Source organism: Ictidomys tridecemlineatus, chromosome 4 (assembly GCF_052094955.1).
Source record: "Ictidomys tridecemlineatus isolate mIctTri1 chromosome 4, mIctTri1.hap1, whole genome shotgun sequence".
NCBI classification, from domain to species: domain Eukaryota; kingdom Metazoa; phylum Chordata; class Mammalia; order Rodentia; family Sciuridae; genus Ictidomys; species Ictidomys tridecemlineatus.
The window spans coordinates 3,294,630-3,318,530 of NC_135480.1; the positions used below are offsets into that span (position 1 = coordinate 3,294,630).

Genomic DNA, 23,901 nt, shown 5'->3' on the forward strand with positions numbered 1-23,901 from the left:
ACTGAGCCCTGGTTCTCCTTGGGAGGCCAGCTCTCCCCAGTGCCCTGTTTCGCTGACACCAGCAATTCCCACAGGGCACAGGCCTAGGTCAGTTCTCTGAGCTCCACCTACCCACCTGGCTGTTCCCTCCAGAGGGGTATAGAAACCCACTTGTGTGCAGACCCCCCCACGCTGGCCACTCTGCCCAGTCCCTCATCAGCATGCCAGCCAGAGATGGTCCTAGAACACAAGGCGGGTCAGAACCACTGCATACAGAGCAGAAGCCAAAGCCCTCCACGCCGGTGAGCCGGGCCCACAGCCCTCTCCCTACACACACCACAGTAGCGCACGCTACAGGGAGTAGCCATGCCTGGGACACAGCCTGCACCTAGCAGTGCTCAGTCCCTGTCCACAGCTCATGGCCACTCCTGGTCCAGGCAGCAGGGCAGGCTGGGGCTCCCCTCATCTGGAGGTTCGCAGGGATCCAGCCCCCAGCACACAGCAGCTCTTCTCAGGACATCTGACCACATTCCTGCCCTGCAGACTGGGTTTCTGCACCCCCACCCCACTGCGAATCTGATGCTGCAGGCCTAGCGAGTGTTCTTGGTTTCCTGAACACCAAGCCTGGGCTCAGCTCTCAGCTTTTGTCTCACTGTCCCCTCTGCCTGGAAGGCTATCCCTGCACACACCAGATCCGCGCTTCCCTAAGGCCCCTGATGGGCATCCTCACCCCCACCCCCCGGCCAGGCCTTTTCCCCACCCACCCCAGATCGATGAAGTCCTGCTTGCAGCCAGCCTAGACAGTCTCCTGGCAGAAGTGTCACCAGGTCTCACCTGGGAAAGTGTCTGTTGAGTGGCCAGGTGCATGTTGGTCCCATTGGCCTACAACCAGAATCTCTTCCTCTGGAGGAAGAAATCCAAGGGGCCAGTGTTTTGAGTGCTTCTCTTTCCTCTTCCAGCCCAAAGGGCAATTTTCCCACACTCCCTGGCAACCAGGAAGCTGTCCCACCCCTACTGAGCCCTTCATGACAAAAACAAAAGCTAGTGTGCCCAACCAGTTCCCTGCCACCCAGGTCCCGCTCTGGCACAGGAGGAAGAGTGGTGAGTAGAAGCCCCTTCCTGGCACCCACCAGCTCCAGGGGACCCTGGTTCCCACGACCGGCCTCTGGGCAGTTTCCGATGCTCACCTGATGCTCACCTCCCACCTCGGCCCAGGACCCCAGGCAGAGCTGATCCTGGCCAACCTCTGGCCAGATCTGTGAGAGGCGGTTAGGGCCCAGAGTCTGATGGGGAGTCTGGCACCTCTTGGGGACAGTGCCTCACCCTCACCCCCAGAGGACAGGCCATCTGCACACCAGCCCTCTGGCTCCTGAATCTGGACCCCTGAGATTCCCAGAGCCCAGCCCCCACTCTTCCCAGGCCAGCCTTCCTGTGCACCCTTCCAGGAAATGCTGGCTGCCAGGCTCCTGGCTCTGGCTGAAGCCACCCTCCTCATGTCCCCACGGAGGCCAGAGGTGCCGTTTCTGAAACTCAGCCGACAGGACCTGGAACTTGCCCCCAGATGCCAACGCTTTCCCCCATCGGCACTGTGGGCCCTGGAATCTCCCTCAGCACAGTGCATGCACCCAACCACAGAGCAGTAGGCGCCACCCCACTTCCTGGGGACTTCAAATGGCCCTGCCAGCAGGCCTCAGACTCTGTGTCTCTGCCCCAACTGTCAGTTCTGTGGCCCGCTCTCACTGGGCCACCTGAGGGGATCCTCCATGTCCACCCCACCCTGATGCCAGCTCCTCTGTTGGCATCACTGCAGCACTCTGCTGGAGCTGAAGTTAAAATGTGCAGAGGGGACACTGGTTCTGACATTTGGGCCTGTGGCCTGGCCCTTGCCTGGGTTGCAGGACAGGAGAGTGGAGCCAGGGTCCTGAGTGAGCACCTGCTCACCCAGCAATGACCAACTGAGGGTGTGTGGCACCGGGACAAGCGCTCAGGCAGTGCATGCTCCTGCAGACTCCTAAGGCACTCAGTGTGGGCCACAAAGCTACCCATACCCAGGTGCCATGCATCTCCGTGGCCCGGCCAGTGATGGGGACATGACAGGAAAGCTGACATGGAGAAACACAGCATCTCAGTAGCTCCCAGCAGCCTCCTGGTCTGGGGGTAAGGGGCTGCTAGGGAGGAGCTCACAGCTGTTCACAGAATGCTCCCTTCCCTGCCCCTCCCCTGGGGCTCCGGCCGACTCTCAGGAGCGGGCAGGCTAGACTAGACCTTTCTTCCCTCTCCTGGCTTCTCCCTACCCCTTCTTCCTGTTGGTCCCAAGTTCCTCCTCCATTCCCATTCCCCTCCCCACGCTTCCCCTTCTCACCTGGAAATGGACACCCTAGGTGGCCACTCCAGGGGTCAGGGATCCCGCTCCCACAGCCAAAGGCTCAGGGCTGGATAAAAGCTGCAGGCCATGCAGCATTTACCAGCCTGTAATCCCAGGGGCCGGGGAGGCTGAGGCAGAAGGATCATCACAAGCCACTTTGTGAGACCCTGACCAACTAGGCTTAGTAAGACCCTTTCTCAAAAAAAGGTAAAACATAAAAAGAGCTAGAGGTGTAGGACCATGGGAGAGCCACTGAACTGACCTTTCCAAGGCGCTCATTCCAGCAGGATGCTCTTTCAGGACACTAGCCCCGCCTCCTGCCCTGCAACCCAGGCAGGGGCCACACCCGGGCCCAAAGGTGAGAACCAGTGTCCCCTCTGCATGCTTTAACCTTAGCTCCAACGGGAAGCTGCAGAGGACAAGGAGCTCAGGTCAGGGTGGGGGGGATATGGGAGTGTCCAATGAGAACTAGCAATTAGGGGACAGAGCCATATAACCAGAGGCCTGCTGGCAGGGCCATCTGAAACCCCCAGGAAGTGGGCCTAGTATGTGCGAGGCCCTGGGTTCCATCACCAATACCGAGATGGGGGAAACACACACACACACACACACACACACACACACCCCAATACCAAGATGGGGAACACACACACCAATACCCAGATGGGGGAACACACACACCAATACCCAGATGGGGGAACACACACACACACACACACTCACACTCACACACACCCCAATACCAAGATGGGGGAACACACACACCAATACACACACACACACACACACACGCACTCACACTCACACACACACACCCCAATACCAAGATGGGGGAACACACACACCAATACCCAGATGGGGGAACACACACACCAATACCCAGATGGGGGAACCACACACACACACACACACACACTCACACTCACACACACCCCAATACCAAGATGGGGAACACACACACCAATACACACACACACACACACACACGCACTCACACTCACACACACACACCCCAATACCAAGATGGGGGAACACACACACCAATACCCAGATGGGGGAACACACACACACACACTCACACTCACACACACACACCCCAATACCAAGATGGGGTAACACACACACCAATACCCAGATGGGGGAACACACACACACACACACAGCTGCTAGACACCATCAGCAGCAGTACCCCGCGCAGCAGCCCGACCGACGGGGCGGGGCCGTGGGCAGGCCTCCGCTGGGCCAATGAGCGCGCAGAGGCCGCGGGCGCCGGAGCGCAGGACGCGCTAGGCAGATGGGCGGGGCGGGTGCTCCCCGGGGGCGGAGCGAGGAGGTGGGCCAGGCCTCGGGGGCGGGAAGAGCCCGTCCCAGGTCACCCCGAAAGGGCGGGCCAGGGCTCACCCCGGAAGGGTGGGTGTCCGGGTCGCCCCGAGAGGACTCATCCCCCCAGTCCGCGCCTAGCTCACCCGGCGGAGCAGGTACCCGAGCTCATTAGGGCGAGGAGAGGTGCTGAGCCCCGAACCCGCACCAGGTGGAGGCTCTGCCCGCGATGCGCCCACACGTGCGTGCGGGCTCCCGCAGACCCGGGCGCCGGGATGGGCAGGGCTGTGGGCGCAGCCGGCCCCGCCCTGGGCTGTCTGAAGACGAAGGCCGCCCAGGGCCCGACTCTAGTCGCCTAGGTTGGCAAAACTTTGGAAAGACCTCAGTGGGCCACAAAATCTGGCTCCCGCCGGTTGTGGGGTCGGGAGAGGGGGGACAGCATCCTGCTGTGGGAGGTGAGGCAGAACTGCTCTACTGGGGGGCCTGGAAGGCAGAGCTGTGACTCCTTGCTTCTGCCCAGAACCATTCCAGAAGTCCCCGCGGCCCTGGCTGGAGCCCCTGGGGAAGATGGGCACTGTGGGCCTAGGGAGGCCTCTGGCACAGGACTCAGCCAGCCCCGTGCCCACAGAAAGCACCCTGGGCCTCGATTTCCCTTTAAACATTGGGGCCTGGCCCAGCTGCAGGGCAGGGGGTCGCCCTGGTCTTCCTTCTTGTGGAGGCCCTTGCTGGAGACCGGGAGTTTTCAGATGTGTGGAGGAGGGACACCTGACTGGCTCTCCAAGGACAGGTGGCTGGAGGGCCCAGGGTGGGAGTCTGTGGTCTGCAGTCTGCAGTGCCGTCCTCTTGTCCTCTCCCCTAGGCTGTTCTGCCCGCCTCCAGCCTGGTGACTCAGCACCCGCACCCAGAGCAACCGGACTTTTGCCCTTTGACCGCTCCCAAGGCTCTGCCAGTGTCCTGTTGGATCCCTCCCGGCCTCCCTACAACGCCAGCCCAGGATGCAGGGAGCCGCGGCCCCCAGGGGCCAAGGCCGATCCCCCAGCAAGAAGGACACTCTGGGTCTGCCCTGGGTAGTTCCACTCACCTACGTGCTGGCCGCCCTGGAGCTCACCTGCCTCTTCATGCAGTTCTCCATCCTGCCAGTGAGTAATGCCCCCAGCGGGACAGAGGCCCCGCACTGCCCCACCTGCTGTCCAGGTGGGCGGTAGCAGGGAGCACAGGTGGTGCTTGATGCTGCCAGGCTCCTCCCACTGGGGACCCCATGCCACGGGAGCTGAATAAAGTGAGGGGCCCAGGAACTGCTCCTGGTGACCCCCATCAGCCTGCGCTGTGCTCTGCCTGCTGCAGCAGCCCTGGACAGAGCCTCAGGGCGCCACCCCCACTGCCCTCCCGGCAGCACGCCCTCCACGTGACTGTCCCAGCCCTGTGCCTGCTGCCCCCCACCTGGGGCCTTTGCCCCATCCATCCCCTGCCTGACGCCTACTCAGCCCCTGTCCTGGCAGTGCAGGCCTCTGGGTAGGTCACCCCCTCAGAAAGGTCCCCACCACGGCCTGCACCTTACTGTCACGTTCCCAGCGGCTCTGTCCTGCTCCATGTTTCCTGTCCCACTTACTGGACATTTTTGCCATTTGTTTTTCTCCCCGACCAGAATGTGAGGGTGGCGATTGCCAGGGCTGGTTCCTCAACTCAGCCTGGCTCATGGCAGGTGGCTACGCCGTCACTATTGGCTGCCGGGTGCCACCCCCTCCCACCTTCTCTTCATTCCCACTTTTCACTCTTGTTTATTCATTCAACAAACCCTATGGAGGCAGCCCACAGGGTCACATCTTCCGTGGGCAACAGCGCCCAGGGAGTTTGGGAGAACCCAGGGACCCTCCAGGCCCTTCTATGTCTCGGTGACGGTCAGTTTCTGTTTGAATGAGGAGATTGGGTCCTCCAGATGCTGTGAACTGCAGTTCTTAAAGGCAGATAAAGCTGGGCATGGTGGTGCACGCCTGCCATCCCAGCTACTCAGGAAGATGAGGCAGGAGGATTGCAAGTTCAAGGCCAGCATCAGCAACTTAGCGAGGTCCTGTCCCAAAATAAAAAAAATAAACAGGGCTGCAGGGCGTAGCTCAGTGTGCCGTGGGTTCAGTCCCCTGCGAAACACACGCAGTAACAAGTTCCCATGGGGACTCTCGGGGCCTGGCTCCCTGAAGCAAGGGGCTGGTGGGCTCCATGCTGGGCTCAGGTCAGGGCCCAGCCAGGGTGCTGCTGGCCCCAGGCTGGGCAGAACTGAGGTCCTAGGGCCCACAGTGGCGTGACTGAGGCCAAGTCCCCACTCATGGTATCCCCAGAGGCTCAGGGACACGGGAGAGGAGTGAGCCTGTGAGCCCCAGAACAGCCCACACGGCAGGGCACCTGGCGGCCTCCTAGAGCTCCCCTCTCACGGGAGGACCCTCGCCCAGCAAGTCTGTGCTGAGCACCCACGAGCACCCCTCTTCCTGAACTGGACAGCAGAGCCAGAGGGCCACATTCCCTTCCAAGAGCTGGGGACACACTGTGTGCGTCCCTCACAGCAGATGTCAAATTCAGTGGTGCAGTGGGGAACAGGTGGTAGCATGCTGGAGACAGAACCTGAGGACATGTGGCAGTTTGGGGGCCAGGAAGACTTCACTGAGAAGACAGCACTCATGCTAAGGCTCGAAGGAAGCAGGTGAGGCACAGCCAGTGCAAAGGCCCTGGGGCAGTGGTGAGATTCCTGCATCTGGAGAGGAGTGAGTGGACAGAAGGCAAGGCCAGGGAGGGCCATGTCCAGGAGATACTCCGAGGACTCAGGGATGGCTGTGGGGGAGTGTGGATCTGGATCTCCCACTGATGGACTGGATATAGGAGGTTTCTGAGAGAAGGGGAGTCAGGGATGGCACTGAGAGCTTGGGCCTGAGCCCTCGGGAGGATGGCGGCGTCGGCCATGGAGAGGGGGCAGCCACAAGAGGAGCCAGCTTCGCACTGAGGTGATTTCAGACAGCAGGGCAGGGGCCGAGGGAGCAGCAGGAGGCAGGGGTGAGGGGAAGAGGAGCAGGTGGAAGGCGGCAGGGGCAGGGGCAGTGGGGGCTGTCCATGAAGCTCACAGAGACATCGGACAGATGGCAGTTCAGCCCCCGCCATCAGGGGTGTGGGGCACTCAAGCAGCCTGCGATGCCCCAGAGGGGCTCCAGGGCCGTCCAGGGGTTGAGGCAGGAGAGGCAGGGTATGGGGGAAGCTGCCGACCCGGCCTTCGGAGGCCGGAAGTCTGAGGTCAAGGGGTCAGCAAGGCCAAGTCCCTCTGAGGGGACTGGGGCAGGTCCCCCTGGCCCTCCCAGGGCCTGGCTGCAGCTGCCCCCTCCAGGCTGTGTGTCCCTCTTCATGTATTTCATGTGGCCATCCCTGTGTGTGTCCACAGGACCCTGCTGACAGGGCAGTGGTCAGCGGAACTAGGGCCACCCTGATGTCCTCACTTGAACTCGACTGCCTCCAAGTCAGGTCACATTCTCAAGTGCCAGGATTAGGGCCCCAACATGAATTCAGCCATCATTCTGGAGGACGGGGCGGAACTCAGGGAGGGAGGGGGTCTTAGAGTCAGAGAACTAGGGCAGGCGGGTCTGGGGTCCCAGGGACTCCTCGGGGGCTCTGGAGGGACGCTTCCATGCCCTGCTCCTCCCCCGAGGGCATCCCCCCAGGGACTGAGAGCTCACAGAGCACACTGTGCCTTACTGGGCAGCACACCACCTCCTGTGTCATTAAGATGCTGGGACACCCTTGGCAGGGCAGGTGACCGTGTCCTCCACAGAGCCTTAGGTGAGGTAAACAGCAGCTGCCTCTCCATGCCCCACCTGAAGTGGGTCCTGCAGAGGGGAAGGAGGGCCAGCAGCGCCTTCACTGGGCCTGCACCCTTAGGGCCACTCAGATCCCACCTGGGGGGGGGCAGGGTCCTGCAGAGAAGGACCCCAGGCTGCGCTGCCTGCTTCCTCCCGCCCGACCCAGGCTCGTCCTTCACCCCCTGCCCATCCAAAGGCCCAGGACTCCAAGTCCTTCCCATGGGGCCCCAACTGTGTTTCAGTATTTGTCCCGGAGCCTGGGCCTGGATTCCGTCGCCTTTGGCTACCTGCAGACGACCTTCGGGGTGCTTCAGCTGCTGGGCGGGCCGGTGTTTGGCAGGTACAGAGAAGAGGGGGATGCGTGTGTCGCTTCACCAGGCCCTCTCCTCAGAGGCCATGAACTGAGTCCTGCCAGGTCCCTTGAGCTCACACTGGGCCATGAGATGTGGCATCACCATTTTTCACAGAGAAGCAAACTCAGGTGCTGAGGTGTTATGGTCCCTTGTAGGTTCCCAGGGGCCCCACCTGTGACATCCACTTATATCCAGAAGGAGGATTTAATTATTGAGGGTCTCGTGTCTGTCCATGCCGTGTGCAGTGAGCTGGGAGTCCCGCCATCAATCAGCAGGCAGGAGCTGCAGGGACACATGGCCCTGGGTACTCTGTGCCCAGGACCTACGGACACAGGGTCAGCGCCCGCCTCTGACCTGCCCTGCGCAGGTTCGCAGACCAGCACGGGGCGCGCGCGGCGCTCTCGCTGTCCTTCGTGGCGGCCTCGGCTCTGTACCTGCTCCTGGCGGCCGCCTGCAGCCCAGCCCTGCCCGGCGTCTTCCTGCTCTTCGCCTCCCGCCTGCCTGGAGCCTTCATGCACACGCTGCCAGGTAGGGACCTGCGCCGAAGGCGACGTGGGGGCGTGGCTTGGGGGCACATGGGGACGTGGGCGTGTGGCCTGGGGGTAGATCCGGGAGGGGGGGACAGTGGGAGTGTGACGATGCTGGCCCGGGGTGGAGGGGTGGGGCTCACGGAGCGGAGGGGTCCTGGGAGCGTGGCCTGGGGGGCGGGCAGGGTGGGGCGCAGCACCCCGCTCAGCCTTGCTCTCCCGCAGCCGCCCAGATGGTCATCACCGACCTGTCGGCGCCGGCCGAGCGGCCCGCGGCCCTGGGACGACTGGGGCTGTGCTTCGGCGTCGGTGTCATCCTCGGCTCCCTGCTCGGCGGGACCCTGAACACCGCGTGCGGGTGAGTGACGGGGCGGGAAGCGCTGGGTTGGTGCCCGTGGCTCCGCCCGCCACTTCCTACCGCCTGCGCCGCGGGTTGGGGCGCCCTGATGCGGCGTCGCCGTCAGGGGGCGCCGTCGCCCCGCGAGGAAGCCTCCCTCCAGTGCCGCGCAGTCCAGGGAGGCCCTGGCCACCAAGAGACAGGAGGACAGGGGAGACACATCTGGCCCCTCTGTGGACTGGGCACTTCTGCCTCCTCAGTCTTAAGAACTTTCAGCCAGGAAGAATCAGTCGGTCTCAGGAGGCCCTGAGGGTGGCCATCCCCAAGGAGGGGACTGTGGCAGGGGCCCCTTTGAGTGGGTGTGGGAAATGGGGCTCAGAGGCAGGAGGAGCCCTGGGTCTGCCCCCAGCCTTTGCGTGCCTCAGTTTCCCCTCCTCTAGAACTGAATCCTGACAGCGGCTTACAGGCTTGTGAGGAGCTTAAAAGAATTCATGTCAAGGCCTCTGTCCCCACCCCATCTGTGCACACAGGCCCTCCTCGGCGTTGTCCTGCACCATTCAGTCGGCTCAGTGCCGGTGCTCAGGGCTCAGCATCTGTGGCCCGAGTTCCTGCCAGGTCTGCCTGTCCCCCTGCAGTGCTGAGGACAGGCCATCAACACCCGCAGCCCTTGGTGGGCCTCTTGGGACAAGAGCTTGACCTCGTCTAGCACAGCTGGACCTGGAGAGGCTCCCCCTGCAGCCCCACCCACTCCTCCTTCCCCCCAGTTCCTGCGGCCCTCAAGCCAGTTTCCATCCTGGCCAAGCCCCGGGTCTGGGTCTGGGTGGTGCTGGGTTCGGGGCTCCACCCAGCAGGGGTGGAGGCTTCTACCTGCTCCCTGGCCAGAGGAGCCTCCAGGCCAGCAGGTGGCCCACCCACCCTCCACAGGCCTGCAGGGCCACCCTGGCTCTCCTGGGACAGAGCCTTCCTGGTGGCAGACCCCTAAGCTGTGGGGCAGGCACTAGGTCACCTCCAGTTTTTCCAGCCTGGGGTGAGCGGTGCCACTCCCTGGACTTGGGATCCTTGGTTTCCCCAGGCCAGGCACTGCCCATGGATCCCATGTGCTCCCAAACAAGCCCAGGCAGTAGTAGAGACAGCAAGGTAATGACCGAGCCCCAGGACTGGGGCAGCAGCGGGCCTGCCCTCGCCTAGTACATGTGGGGCCTTGGGCTTCATCCCCAGCTCTGAAAAGAGGAATGAACCAGGATCAGGAATCAGAGAGCTGGATGGTCACCAGGGACTCTCCAAGGGGGTGACCTGTGAGCAGAGACCTGAGCAGGTGCAGGAAATCAGCAGGTGCAGAGGTGCTGGATGCAGGCAGGTGAGGAGCCCTGGGTCCAGAGGCCCGAGGAGAGTGGCAGCTGGACCACACAGCTGAGTGGTGGTGAGCCCTCGGCAGGGACACAGAGGCGTGGGAGGTGCTCCTGCACCATCCGTTGGCCACAGGGAGAGGGCAGCTTTGGCCTGGTTTGGTGGGGGGTGGGAGGAGGGTGCAGACACGATGCCAAGGCTATGCCCTAACTCGGGGGGCCCGAGGCACTGTGGGGGTTGAGTCTTCTAGCTGGGTGCCTTGGGCCTCAGGCAGCTCTGGCCTAGGCGCCAGATGAGGGACTGTGCAGCCGGGGAAGGGGCAGGCGCTGGGTCCGCGCCTCTGGCACTTTGGCATGTAGGATAAGAAGACAGCAGAGGCCAGGCGGTGCTCAGAGGGCACTCATGGCTGCCGGTGGCCGGGGAAGCCCTGGCCCAGTAGTGGCCAGAGTGCTTCTGTGCAGCAACGAGGGCCCCAAGTTCTGACTTCCAACGGAGGCCAAGGCTGCCGCGGTGGGCTCTGCTCAGGGTGGAGGCGCCCCTGGGAAGGACCCCGGGGAGCAGGACAGGGAGCAGGAAGGACTGGCCGACCTGGGGCTGGGGAGCCTTCCTGGGGGTCTTCCTGGGGCCTAGGGTCAGGGTGCACATGCAGGGCAGCCCTGGTGGGGCAGCAGGAAGGCACAGAAGGCAGGCAGGTATGGGCCAGGCATGAGGGGAGCCAGTGGCGGGCAGGAGCCGGTCACTGCTGCCCCTGAGGCCAGTCTCTAGGGCAACTAGGGTGAGGAGAGGCAGGAGGGGATGCAGAGGGCACACCAGCAGGTATCAGGGCTGGGAGAGGGCCCTCTGGGATGCCACCACTCGGGGACACAGCCCAGACAGGTGGGGTCACCTCAGGGCCATCAGCAGGGGCCCCTAACCTGCACTGGCTGAGGAGTGCTCAGGGGGTCCCCACGTGCAGGGCCATACAGGGGCTGAAGGTATGTGGGGCAAGCGCACCCACACAGGCTCCGCCGGCCGCCTCACCTGCCTGGCCCCGCCTCCGTTCCCTGTTCTCTCACCTGTCCTTTCTGCATCCCAGCCGCTGAGCTAGAGGACACTGCTCACTTCCCACAGCTCCCCAAGGTCGCTGCCACTCTTGCCCCCACTCCCAGAACATTCCATCAGCTTGCTGGCTTGCTGAGGATCTGAGGCCCTGGATAACCTGACACTGATCTGTAACCAGGTCAACCTCAACACTTCCTTTGATGGTGGGGAAACAGGCCCAGGGCTGGGGTGTGTGCACAGTGCACGGGGGGACCTACAGTCTTCATGCCACACTGGAGACTCAGGCGCTGCAGGGCCCTCGAGGCCAGAGCTGCCCCTCCAGCCCCCTGCGCTGGCTGTCCAGAGTAGGGACAGAGGATGGCTTGGCTCTCAGCTCTGCTCCTGTTCCTTCCAGAAGGGGCTGGCCAACCATCCTCTGAGCCACGCTGTCCACCAGGGTCCACACAGCTGTGGGTGGCCTTGTCTCCCCCGTGGTGCTACTCCGTCCCATTCCCACATGGGGGCTGGGAGGTGGGCTGCTGTCTCCCTCCTTCAGGCCACCCCATAACCCCGAAGCCTGCCCTGGGTCACTGACAGCCACACCAAGCCTGTCCTCCCCTACCCCTGATAGAACCAGGGTAGGATGTGGAGACCCCCGGCTGCCATCTCGTTGCCCATCTGGTGCCTTATGCCCCTGAGGGTCCCAGGCATGCCATTCCCTGCCGCCCAGACTCAGCAGGGAGGAGGAAGTGGCCTTGGCATGGGGCCTGTGGGAGCAGGCACCGGTTTAACTGGTTTGGGCTCAGCCTCGAGCTCAGGGTCGGAGGCCAGGCTGCCCGGAGGGCGGGGGCGGGGACTGAACCCAGAGCCAGCACACCAGCAGGTGGATGTGGCTCTCTGACTCATGGCCTTGAGCCCCTGCCTGGGGATGGCCCACAGGCCTCCAGGACCCAGCACAGGTTCACGGAGCCTGCTGTGTGCCTGCCTCCAGTCCAGGCATGCCCTGGGCCACAGCGTGGAGCTGCTCAGGTGTACAGGTGGCCACCCGCATGGTGACAGCACATGAGACATGGGATCCCGGCAGCTGGGGTGCAGCCCTGTGGGCAGAAGAAGCCAGGGGCCAGGGTGACTGGAGCCAAGCAGGGGAGGGACAAAGGCCAGAGGGAAGGGGAGGGCAGTGAGGATTCTGCCTCTGCCTGAGTGTCCCAGGGGCCTCCAGCGCTGAGCACAGGGCTGAGGGACCCAGCGATGTTGGCTGGGAGATCCCTGTGGATGTGGGGTGGACCTCAGGGCAGGTGGGGTGCTGCTGGGGTCCCAAAGGCTGTTGAGGCTGCGGGCTGAGAGGTGGGTGAGCCAAGAAGGGGTCAGTGCCGCCTGAGCAGAGGTCAGCCCCAGGCCCAGCTGAAGATAGAGGGTGGGTGTGGGCTGTCTGGGAAGACCGCCGTCTGGCCTGAGCCACCGGAAGGAGATGGAGCAGGGAGCCGGGGAGTCCCGTGTAGGTCGTGTTGAAGTTCCTGAGGGGCAGGGAAGAGGGCCTGGCCATGAAGCTCTTGATCTTGGAAGCAGCTACGTGGAATGGGCATTGGCTGACTGCGGCCCCCAGGCCAAGTCCAGGCTGCCCCCTGTGGAAGGCGAGGCCCAGTGGGTCATACTGCACCCCCTGTTCACATGTGGCCATCCTGTGCTCAGGCGGCAGGGTGCATGGGGCTAGGGCCAGCCAGACCAGCAGAGGACGGAGCTGATGTGTTACAGTAAGCTTGGAGTGCGTGGCCAAGGTGGGGGACTTCCCGGATCCCCAGGTCAGGGCTGGAGGACACCCGCCCTTGTCTCCAGGAAGGACACTCGGTCAGTGAGGGCCACACAGTGAGTCACAGCCCAGGACTCCTGCCTCAGCCCCCCGAGGGCTCTGCCCACCTGGAAGCAGTCAGGTTTGCACACACACCACTGGGCTAGCAGCAATCCAAGTGCTGGACGCTCCGCGGACGCTCCGCAGCTCTGGAGGTCAGGCTGCCCCGAGATGAGCACCAAGGGGCTGGTGTGACCCTAGCCCTGAGCTGTACCCATGGAGGCCTCCGGGTGACTCAGCACACATTTTCTCACACCTGAGTGGCCCCTGGGGCCTGGGTGTGGGCGAGGGAGTGGGGGCCCTTACCCTGCTGACCGGTGTCCCTGGAAGTTCATGGGTAGACGTCCAGGCCGCCGGGACGGCGGAGGCAGGAGTGACTCAGGCACAGCTCACCTGGGCAGCGCTGCTGATGGCCAGGAGGGAACCAGGCCCGCGGGGAAGGACAGAAGGACAGAAGGACCTGGTGTCCTGAGTGCTGAAAGCACAGGGACAGGGCAGGAGAGGCCAAAAGGGACCAGCTGCGGGGGTCCCCTGAGAGGAGGAGGCACAGGGGAAGGAGGATGACGGAAGTCCGGCAGAGGCCCTGGGCAGGAAGCTCTGGTGGGTGGCTGGAGGCCCGAGGGGTGGAGGGAGCAGGCCTGGAGTGTTGGGCCAGAGGGGGCTCGGACCTCTTTCTGGGTCCCTGGAAGCCAGAGTGTGTGTCAGAAGTGACCCTGCAGGATGGCCTGGTGGCGACAGCACCATATGGTGAGGGCGGGTGGGAAGGGACTTCGCCCTGGGCCCCAGGGCTCTCTGGATCCCCTGCCTCTGCTCCTTTCAAGACAGGTGCCTTATGAATTTGGGTCCCAGCTGACCCCAGCCTGGGACATGAGGCAGGTGCACAGCAGGGACCCTGAGCTGCACCTGGAGTGGGGTGCACAGCAGGGCCTGAGCCACAGCGGGCAGCAGGGGTCCTGTTGGAGCCCAGGGCCAGTTGGCAGGGGCACCGGCTTGGTGAGCTGCTGTCTTCCCTCCCAGGCAGAGGGACGGAAGGGGCAGAGCCTGAATGCGGGAGGCAGGCCCAGGCCGTCCGCTCCTGATGAAGTTGGCAAACTCTGGCCCTGGAGATAAGGATGAAAGGCCCGTGGCTGCCGCTGTTTGCCTGAGGTGTGGCTGCGGGTGCCAGAGGCCTCTCCGGTGGCTGGCAGGCAGCATGGGGGATGGAGTGGCTTCCAGGACAGCCCTCTTGTGCCCCTGATGGAATGAGGTCACCCAGCAAGGTAGCCAGGGAAGGACTGGGCAGCCAGATCACCGAGGCCTGCCCATTGCCCTTCCAGTACACCTGTCATCAGCCTCCTGTTCCTGTATTCACCCAGAAGAGGGGGGCTAGGCAACCCAATCATCTTGGAAGCAGCTACGTGGAATGGGCATTGCCTGACTGCGGCCCCCAGGCCAAGTCCAGGCTGCCCCCTGTGGAAGGCGAGGCCCAGCGGGTCACACTGCACCCCCTGTTCACATGTGGCCATCCTGTGCTCAGGCGGCAGGGTGCATGGGGCTAGGGCCAGCCAGACCAGCGGAGGACGGAGCTGATGTGTTACAGTAAGCTTGGAGTGCGTGGCCAAGGTGGGGGACTTCCCGGATCCCCAGGTCAGGGCTGGAGGACACCCGCCCTTGTAGAAGGCGAGGCCCCAGTGGGTCGCACAACCTTGGCTCAGTTTATACATTAAAATCATAGACTGACCACACGCGGTGGTGCAGGCCTGTAATCAGCGACTTGAGAGACTGAGGCAGGAAAACTTCAAGTTCAAGCTCAGCCTCGGCAGCTTAGGGAAACCTTGACTCAAAATGAGAAATCACGAGGCTGGGGTGTGCTCGGGGGTAGAGCGGTTGCCTGCATGCGCGAGGCCTGGGTTCCATCCCAGCATCGGAACCAATAAAAAGAGTGGACCAAGCCAGCAGGGCCAAGCGCAGCCCAGCGCCCTCCTGGGCCGCCTGCCCCTGGGCAGATCCGGGGAGGGCCGTGTGCTGGGGTGCGTGCCCCGCAGGCCCCTGGGACAAGGCCACCCTGTCTGGCGAGGTGCAGAGCTGGGAGGTGCTTCCTGCTGGAGAAGCAGCACACAGAGGGCCCGGGCAGGCTGCCCGCCACTTGCCCTCTCACTTTCAGTCTCCTTTCAGGCGTTTTGCTCTGGGAAGTCGGAAGGAGCTCTGAGTCGGGAAAAGAATGGTCCCCCTCGGGCTCCCGGGACAGTGGCCCACTCGGGCTCTGGGGGCTTGGGGGGCCTGACTCCCCCCAGGGCCCGCTCAGGTCTCCCAGCGCCAGGCCCTCTACCTCCAAGGAAGCCCTGGCCTTTGGCTTGCTGGCCATCACTCAAGGGACACCAAGACATGAGAAGTAGGGACTTGGCCCCCTGCCACCCACCCTCACTTGTCACCAGCTTCCCAAAATAGCCATCTGAGGGGCCGCCTCTGCCCTGCACGCTTCCGGGGCATCTGGCAAAGAAAGCACGTTTTGTCCCTGCCTGGCCAGGCCCTGACAGTGACGTCCGTGCCCAGAGAGCAGAGCCCAGAAGAGAGGCTCCTCCCCGGGCAGCCCTGGTGGGGGTCCCTCTCTACGCACACATCACTTCCTGCCTGTCTCCAGAGCCCCGAGAGGCCCTGCTCTGGGGTCCGTTGCCCTCTGACTTCCCTGCCTGCTGGTGGATGAAAGGCCCATCTGTGTGGAATCCTGGCAGCCCACCGCCCAGCTTCCTGGGCAGTGGGCCTGGGGCCCCGGATGTGGGGGCACAGGCGGCAGCCAGCCCTGCTGAGGAGCACGACTGGCAGAGGCCTGACCCCTGCTCTGTGGCCTCGCTGGCAGCCCCGTCCTTCCCTGCTCCTGGGTTTCGGCCACAGCTCGGACGCAGGTGTGCCTGTGTGTGCACGTGCGTGTGTACAGACACCTGTGACCCCGGGGAAGGACAGGGGAGTCTGACCTGGGAGGGACCCTGGCAGCTGGCGTGTCCCTGTCTGGGGACTCGGGGCTCTCCCAGGACCCTGACCTCCACTTGTGTCTGCACCCTGAGGCCTTGACCCGGGCAGATTTGGGGGCACTGATGAGGGCTGAGGCGGGACTTTGCCCACACTGGCTTGGGTCTACACCGGGTTCTACCTAGGCCCACAGGGCCGCAGGGGCCAGGTTCTGACCATCTGGTGAAGCGAGTTCTGCGACCAGGGCCCTACAGACTGGGTCCATCTGGGGACAAGGGCCTGGGCCTCACTGGGAAGGGCCTTGGCAGGATGGACGGGGGTTTGCTACACTGCAAGGGAAAGGGTGTCCCAGTCTGGAGGCCGCAGCCTGGCTCCATGAGGAGTCCTGCTTCGGAGGAGTGGGTGCGCCTGGGCCTTGCAGGACGCGGTGGAGTCGGAGGGCAGTGGGCAAGCGCTCCCAGACCCAGCAGGCCCCAGCCTCTAGGCAGTGGGGAGGGGAGGCGTTTTCTGAGGACTTCTAGGTGTCCACTGTCCTCCATGTGACACAGTGCCAGGCCCCAGGTCGCTGGGGGGTTCTGCAGGGACACACACACCCCAGGCCTGACCTCTGGGGCCTGTCCTGCTCCCCGCTCTGCGCTCGCCTTCTGGCTCTGCCACCCATCCACAGAGGCTGCCAGCCTGTGTGCCGTGGCAAAGGTCAGGGGTGGCTGGCACTCACCCGCTCCGTCTGTCACCTCGTAAAGGTGCCCTGGGGTCCTGGTGCCTTCCCCTGGGCTACAGGGAAGGGTGCTGGCATGGCGTGGCCTCCTGCAGCTCAGGCCTCAGGTAGCTGCAGGATGGGGCCCAGGCCCTGGGACCCACACACCCCCACACCTTTGCCCCCAGGGTCCACTGTCCAGCCATTGTGGCACTTGTGGCCAACCTCCTGGGAGCCATCATCAGTGTCACCTGCATCCCGGCCAGCACCAAAGGGGCCACTGTTGATATCCAGGCTGCTCCCCCAGGTAAGCCCCACCAAGTTCACGTGCCCAGGGAGGCCTTAGAGGGGACACAGAGAGACCTGAGTAAAACCGGGAGTGACAGGGAGCGGGGCCGGCAGGCTGCAAGGTCCCTGGGGTCCGAGTGTCCCGGGCAGTGTCAGGGTGCTGGGCCGGGGCTCCAGGCACATCTGAGGGCACCAGGAGGGGCAGAGTGCAGGCCAGGTCAGCTCCTCAGAGGGGACCCCTCCAGGGTGGCCCCCATTGGGCCCTACCTATGCCTGGCATGTGGCAAGACCCCATGCCTCTGCCCAGTGCCTGAGAGGTCAGCTGGAGAGACTACCTGGGATAGGGGGCCATGACAGATGGCCAGAGAGGGGCCAGGGCAGGGCCTGGAGTGGGGGCCAGAGGCAGGGAGCAGCCAGGAGCAGCTGGGAGGCCTGGACACTGCTCGGGAACGTCCCGGGTCGGGCAGGCCTCACTGGCCGCCGCCAGCCGTGGGTCACCTGGGCTGGGAACTGAGGGTCGCCCCTGCTCCTGTCCAGGCCCAGGCCCGGTCACCTCCCAGAATCCATGGCCCTGTGGGGGTGCCGACTGCACAGTGCCCACCAGCACTGTGAGGGGGACCGAGCCTGCGGTCAACTCCCATTCCTGCCTGGGCCTGGGGAGTGAGCCCTGAAGCCCTGCCCCGCAGCCAGGCCAAGGGCTTCCAGCCTCTGACCAATGTGCCTGGACAGGTGGGCCCCAGGCCAGTGTGTTCGACCTGAAGGCCATCAGCCGCCTGCTCCTGCTGCCCGGCGTCTTGCCAGTGTTCCTCATCAAGGTGGTCTCTGGCTTCCCCTCAGGTCAGTCCAGACCTCCCCTCCCCAGGGCCGCCCAGGGCCTGGTGGGGCCAAGTCCCGGCCCTGGGGCAGGGGGCGGCCCCTCCCCCGTGCTCCAGGCTAGCCCTGGTCAGTCTCGCCTGTCCCTGGAGACCACAAGGCTCATGCAGGTGTCCAGCTCAGGAGAAGACGGCAAAACAGGTGTCTCCCTCACGTCCCTGCCCCCTCCGGACCCCAGCCCTGGAGGAACCAAGGAGGGGCCACCCAGGGGCAGCGCGAGGCCCACAGGCCCCACCTCACCCTCTGTACATCTGGAGTGAGCGGGTGTCCCAGTCACCTGGGAAATGACGTGCAGCCCAGGACCACGGCAGTGCCCGTCGGGCAGCACTGGTCACAGCTTACCCAGCCGTGGTTGTGTCCGGTAGGGATCCTGTCACTCAGACACCCTGCCCAGTTCTAACGTGGGGTTCCTGAGTGACACCAGCTGCAGGGACAGTCACGCTGAAGGTGGGCCTCTCCTCAGCAGGAGCCTGTGGCCTGTGCCTAGTGCCGCTGCCCAGGCCTGGCTGGGCCCTGCTGACCCCCCAGGGCCATCTGGGGTCCAGACCTGGAGCCCAGGCCGCAGCTTCGGTGAGGGCCTTTGAGGGCTAGGGCTGGAGTCACGTGAGGCTGGGGCCAGCCGCTGCACATGGCCGCCCCAGCTCTGCCGTCTAGAACCCCGCACTCAGACTGCAGCTGGGCAGTGGGGTCCCAGAAAGGGTCTCTGGTCCAGCTGGTGTCACGGGTCCCTCCCTGGCCAGGCAGGCCCCTCCCCAGGAGTCCGAGGGGAGATGCACGCAGTGGCAGGGCTGTGGGCCTCACTCACCTGGGGGGCTCACCTGGGGATGCGGCCTGGACGTCAGCAGGGCCCTGACCACGCCCGCCACCGCCCGCCAGGTCTCTTCATGATCATGTTCTCCATCATCTCCATGGACTTCTTCCAGCTGGAGCCTTCCCAGGCTGGCTACCTCATGTCCTTCTTCGGGGTCCTGCAGATGGTAGGTGGGGCCCGGCACAGCGCTGGGTGCCTCTCGAGGGGCCTCCTCCCGCTCTGACGCGCCCGCTCCTCCCCTCCCAGAGCTCTGCCCCCGCCGCGGCCCCTCCCTCCGCTCCAAGGCTGGGTCTGCCCTGTGTGCCCACGGCCTGTGCACCCAGCCACCACCTGGGTCCTGACCAGAGGGGAAGCAGGGCCAGGGACATGTGCTCCTGGGCCACCGAGTGGGCAGCGGACAGGGCGGGGAGGGACCGCAGCCCCGGAGGTGGATGTGGTGGGAGGTGGTGGGCTCTGGCTGGGCTGCGTCCTGCCCTCTGGCCCCCGTGCTCCTGATGGGTCAGTGAGGCTGACCCTGGTGCCCACCCCACAGGGTCTGAGCACATGCATGGACTGAGGTGGACAGCCCCCATTGCCACAAGAGCCCGGGACTCACCCGGCTGCTGGGCAGTCCTGGCAGGGTGCCACGCAGCTGCAGCACTAGGGTCATGAGGTGCCCCCAGAGCAGCTGGAGGTGGGAACAGGCATCTGTCAGGCCATGGCCATCCCTCCCCAAGCCCAGAACCTCCTGGGCGTCTAGCCAGACCCTGGGGAGTGGACACAGGTGGTGACAGGCCCCACACCCTCCCGGCCAGGGCCAGGGACGGCGTCCTGACCGCAGGCCCAGGGAGGGGCTATTCTGGGACTGGAGTGGGAGGGGGCTCGGCCCCTCCGGAAGCCCGTGGCATTCCTGGCACCGCGGAGCCACCTGCTCCGCCCGCAGGCCCAGGCTGGCCTAGCCCTGGTACTGAGTCAGCCTCTCGGCAGGGGCTGGCCTGCTGGGGGCGAGGAAGGCCCCTGCTCTGGGGCAGCCAGGAGGGCCACTCTGGTGGAAGCCCAGCCTCAGGAGGCCGCCCAGGAGCCTTGCCCTGAGGGACCTTCCCTTCTGCCTGGGCAGCCTCCCTGGGGACAGACGCTGGCAGCTGTGGCCAGCGCTGGGGCAGGGGCCGAGCGGGGCTGCAGTGAGTTCAGAGGGAGACGGTGGCCTGGGTGGGGGCAGGGGTGGGGCAGGAGCCAGGCCCGAGGCCGGCGTGCAGCCCCCTGGCCCTGGCTGGGTGCTGAGGCCTGGGCCTTGTCTGCCGGGACCCCGAGGCCACCGTCTTGAGGTGTTCCCTGACCCCATCAGGGGAGGTGGGCATCCGGAGCCCCTGAGCTCCCACAGCTGGTCCCCTGCCTGTGGCTCCCTGCAGATCACGTCCACCCTAAGCTGAAGCCCAGAGGAGGCCCAGCATCCCGGTGGGTGCTGCTTCCAGGGGGGGGCTGGGCTGGGCCCTGGAGGAGTGGCACCCGCACACCCTGAGACGAGGCGGGGGTCGTGACCCTGAGTAGCTTGCAGACCTCCACCCCTTCAAGACCCTTGGAGAGAGACCTCCCTGTGGCCCGGCCACCTCCCCCTGACCCACAGCTGCCCCAAGGCAGTAGTCATTTGGAGAGGGCCGGGAGAGGATGCGCAGAGCCACCGGGGTACCAGGTGGGACTGTCAGTGATGGGGAGCCAGGCGCCCCCACCCCACTGGGAGATACCCCAGGTCGCGGGTACAGAGAGGAGAGGGCATCAGAAGTGGCGCTGCTCTAGGGAGGCGGTGGGGTGGGGCTGCGTGGGAGCACCCCGGAAAGTGAGGGGCCTCGGGACAGGTGGGTGTCTGTGGAGCAAGGCCTAGGGAGCCAGCCAGAGAGGACGCTCACGGCGGAGCGTGATGTGCCAGTCCACTCAGGGGCCTGGGGCGGTCCGCGTGCAGGAGGGACTCCTCTGCTTTGGCCACCGTGTGGAGGCGGGTGAGCGCCCGGGCAGAGATGCCTTGGGTCTGGGGTCGTGTGGACAGGCGGAGGGGTCAGCTGGCGGCTGGGAGGGTGAGGAAAAGGGAGTCCAGCTCCGGTGACGCTCTGAAGGTCTTTCGGAGGCCGTGGAGATGGGGCCTTGGGCTTGCTCAGGGTTCGGGTCTGGGTGCTGCTGGGAAAGGCCTCCACCTGGTGGGCCTCGCCCGGTGCTGAGGTCTGACTGACGCGCACCCAGTAGGTCTTCCTGTAAAAACTAAGGAAACCTAAGGCTGAAAGTAGGTGGAGGGACGTCGGCAGCTGGGCCGGAAGCAGTGAGCCCTGCCAGGCAGAGGGCGGGCCCCCCAGGCTGGGCCTGCCCCACCGCCCAGGCACTCCTGGCCCCTGCCGCCCCTACAGCTCCGTGCGGTGGCCACCCTCCCCTCCCGGCCTCGCCCGGCACTTCCTGCAGGTGAGGGAGTGAGGCGGCCAGACAGGGAGCCGCGCCCTGGCTGGGAGTGGCCTGCAGGCTGCCCTGGTGTCCCCGGGGTCCCTCCCTGGGGCAAGCCTTCCTTCCAGCCCAGCAGGAGCCCACCTCCCCTTCGGATGGTGAGGGGCCGTTTCTGAGAACGGTGCCCAGCCGCCTGGGGTGCCCTTACGCGAGAGCTCAGGCCCCGGTCCAGATCCTCTGGCCCTCTCCCACGTCCGCCTCTGCCCTCACCCTGCCTAGGTGGTCCAGGGCCTGGTCATCGGGCGGCTAAGCAGTCGCTTCTCCGAGGAAGCCCTGCTCCGGGCCAGCGTGCTGGTCTTCATGGTGGTGGGGCTGGCCATGGTAAGAGCGCCCACTTTGGATTTCCCCACACCACAGGGGGTCCTAGGCCAATTCTCCGCCCCTCTGCACTGGGCAAGGCCACTCCTGGTGCCCTGTCTGTGCCCGAGCCCCAGGGTCTGCCTCCAGCCATGTCATGCTGGCCCTCTGGCCCCCTCTTCCCCAGCCCAGCTCTAGGGGGCAGCAGTCAGGGGGAGATGTGTCCTCAGCGAGGGCCCACCTGCCCTGTGCTGCAGCCCCCGCTCAATGTGACCCTGGCTACTGCCTCTGCTAGGCGCTGATGTCCACTGTCCTCCACTTCTGCTTCCTGGTGCCTGGCCTGGTCTTCAGCCTCTGCACCCTCAACGTGGTCACCGACAGCATGCTGACCAAGGCTGTCTCGGCCTCAGACACAGGTGATGCTGCTGGGGGGTGGTGGTGGTGCAGGGGGCCAGCGGGGGAGGGCAGGCCCTTCTCCCTGGGAGGCTGCCGAGCTGCCCAATGGGTGGGCAGCGGACCAGGCAGCCTGGGACCTGAGGGGGTGGCAGCAAGAGGGATCAGGTGAGAATCTTGCCCACACCCAGCCCTGCACCGGGCCCTGCTGACCAGCCCGGGCCCAGCTGGGGGCGTGGGGGACGGCTCGGCTCAGCCCGGCTCAGACACACAGGCAGGATCCCACTGAAGGAGGCGGGTGGCTGCACTCCAGGCAGGGCGTGTGCGGAGGGGTGGACCCAGAGGCCCTGCCAGCCAGTCAGGAGGCCCACCTGGGGACAGAAATGGGCAGGGGGGCCAGGAGAGCAGAGCCCAGGAGGGCCTGGCCGCCCTCCCTGGACAGGCCAGGGCTCCTCCAGGCTTCCTGAGTGGGCACAGCTAGTGAACCCAGGACTCTCCCAGGCCCCTCTGGACCCAGCTGTCCTTCTGGGGGCCAGGAGTCCTGGGCCAGGCTTTGCCCTGCCCTGAGCTGGCACAGAGCAGGCCCACGCTGGCTGGTTCAGGGTGCTCCTGTGAGCGGGCTGTGCTAGGCTTGGGCTCCTTCCAGGCATTCCCAGTCGCAGGGCCAGAAAGCTTGAGGGCTGGACTGGCCTTCAGCTGACCAACTGCCCAAGAAGGGAAGACAGGGGCAGCCCTCTCCTCCAGGCCTCCTGGGGCTCCAAGCCCTTCCAGGCCTGCGAAGCCATGGTCCTGGGAGAGCCAGTCTCCAAACAGCGGGACCAGGAGGGCTTCCTGGAGGAGGCGGCCATGGGAGAGGCACCAAGGAGAAGGTGACTAAGGCTGGAGAGAGGAGGGCAGGGCCTGGAAGGGAGGAGCAGGCCAGGCCACCAGGGCCACGTCATGCCAGCAACACCACCTTTGGCTTGGAAGGAGTAGGACCAGGCCCGGCAGCAGCCTGGGAACTGAGCCGCAGGGAGGCGGTAATTGCCCTGGTGTCTGGGCGTCGTGGGCAGTGGGAGAGGGCACTCTGACATTTCCCCAGGCCCAGGGCGGGGGAGGGCCTCCACAGGCTGAACTCCAAGGCACCTGGGTGCAGAAGCCCAGGGCCAGAGCCCCTCCGGGCGGTGGGGAGCGGACTGGGACCCGGGACCCTGCAGGCCGGGAGGGGAGCTTCGGGGCGAATGCTGTCGGAGGGTGGACAGCAGCCATCCTAGGCATGTCCACACCGGGGCAGCGCCCAGAGGGCGTGGAGACCTGGCAACTGGTGAAAGAGCTGGCTGCTCAGGTGGGGGCTCGGGCAGGGGGGAGCGAGAAGGGTGCTCGTGGGCCCTGGGTCCTGCTGCACTCCCTGAAGTCCCTCCCCTGCCCCAGGGGAGTCCACAGGGTGTCTAGGAGATTCCTGGGGGCGGACAGCGGGAGAAGGGGCTGACGGTCAGGAGGGGCTGTGGGATGGCGCTGGGGTGTTGTGCCCACCCAGAACCCTGCCCCGGAGCCCCATGGTGCCTTAAAAGGCCCTGCCCAGCCAGCCCCCTCGGCCCACTCAGCCAGGGCCTGGGAAAGAGCGGTGAGAAGCTCCCGGATGTTCTGGGCGGGGCTGGCCAGGTGCAGATGCCGTCCCCCTGGGCAGGCCTGGGGGGTGGAGCCTGCACCTGACCTGGGGCCCATCCTCAGCTCCTCCCACACCAGGGAACTTTCTCGAGTAGAGAAGACTCAGCCCCACATCTGGGGAGGCACCTGTCTCAGGGCGTGACGGCTGTCTCCTCTTTCCCCAGGGACCATGCTGGGCCTCTGTGCCTCTGTGCAGCCACTGACCCGCACCTTGGGGCCCACTCTGGGTGGCCTCCTGTACCGCAGCTTTGGCGTCCCCATCTTTGGCCATGTGCAGTTTGCTGTCAACTTCTTCCTCCTCCTGGTCCTCTGGAGGAAGCCCATGACACACAAAAGGGACAAAGCCTGGTGACCAGCCCCAGCAATAAACTTTCCTGGGACCTCCTTATGGCCTGATTCCTGTAGGCTCCCGCCTGCGTCTGTCAGCGGAAGTAGGGGGTGAGCCAGGGGGCTTCAGAAGCCGAAATGCTGCCCAGGGGAGGGGCCTGCAGCTGACCCCCGAGTTCCAGGCACAGGGTGACCCCAGTTCCTCCCGGGGCATTCGTCCAGCCCTGGAGTC

The 23,901-nt window shown here is 64.9% G+C and overlaps 1 protein-coding gene across 7 annotated transcripts; it reads left to right on the plus strand.

Annotated features, from left to right (window-relative positions):
• Window positions 1–974: 974 nt before the first annotated feature.
• On the plus strand, window positions 975–23,726 carry Slc67a1 (solute carrier family 67 member 1). 7 transcript variants are annotated; one of them, XM_078045374.1, is made up of 11 exons: window positions 975–1,080; window positions 4,524–4,803; window positions 7,740–7,837; window positions 8,218–8,378; window positions 8,603–8,735; window positions 16,759–16,877; window positions 17,588–17,695; window positions 18,608–18,708; window positions 21,225–21,326; window positions 21,598–21,718; window positions 23,507–23,726. In XM_078045374.1, the coding sequence occupies exons 2-11, from the start codon at window positions 4,660–4,662 to the stop codon at window positions 23,692–23,694; spliced, it is 1,275 nt and encodes a 424-aa protein (XP_077901500.1). In that variant the 5' UTR covers window positions 975–1,080; window positions 4,524–4,659; the 3' UTR covers window positions 23,695–23,726. The 7 variants fall into 7 exon arrangements, with proteins under 7 accessions (XP_077901500.1, XP_077901497.1, XP_077901503.1 ...); XM_078045371.1 differs by lacking the exon at window positions 975–1,080 and adding an exon at window positions 3,666–3,822; XM_078045376.1 differs by lacking the exon at window positions 975–1,080 and adding an exon at window positions 3,854–3,875.
• Window positions 23,727–23,901: the final 175 nt, after the last annotated feature.

Bases quoted from the DNA above. Each gene is read 5' to 3' on its own strand.
- Slc67a1 (XM_078045374.1), top strand. From the start codon at position 4,660: ATGCAGGGAGCCGCGGCCCCCAGGGGCCAAGGCCGATCCCCCAGCAAG. The intron at 7,838-8,217 runs GTACAGAGAAGA...TGCCCTGCGCAG, and splicing joins GGCGGGCCGGTGTTTGGCAG to GTTCGCAGACCAGCACGGGG. The intron at 8,379-8,602 runs GTAGGGACCTGC...GCTCTCCCGCAG, and splicing joins CTTCATGCACACGCTGCCAG to CCGCCCAGATGGTCATCACC.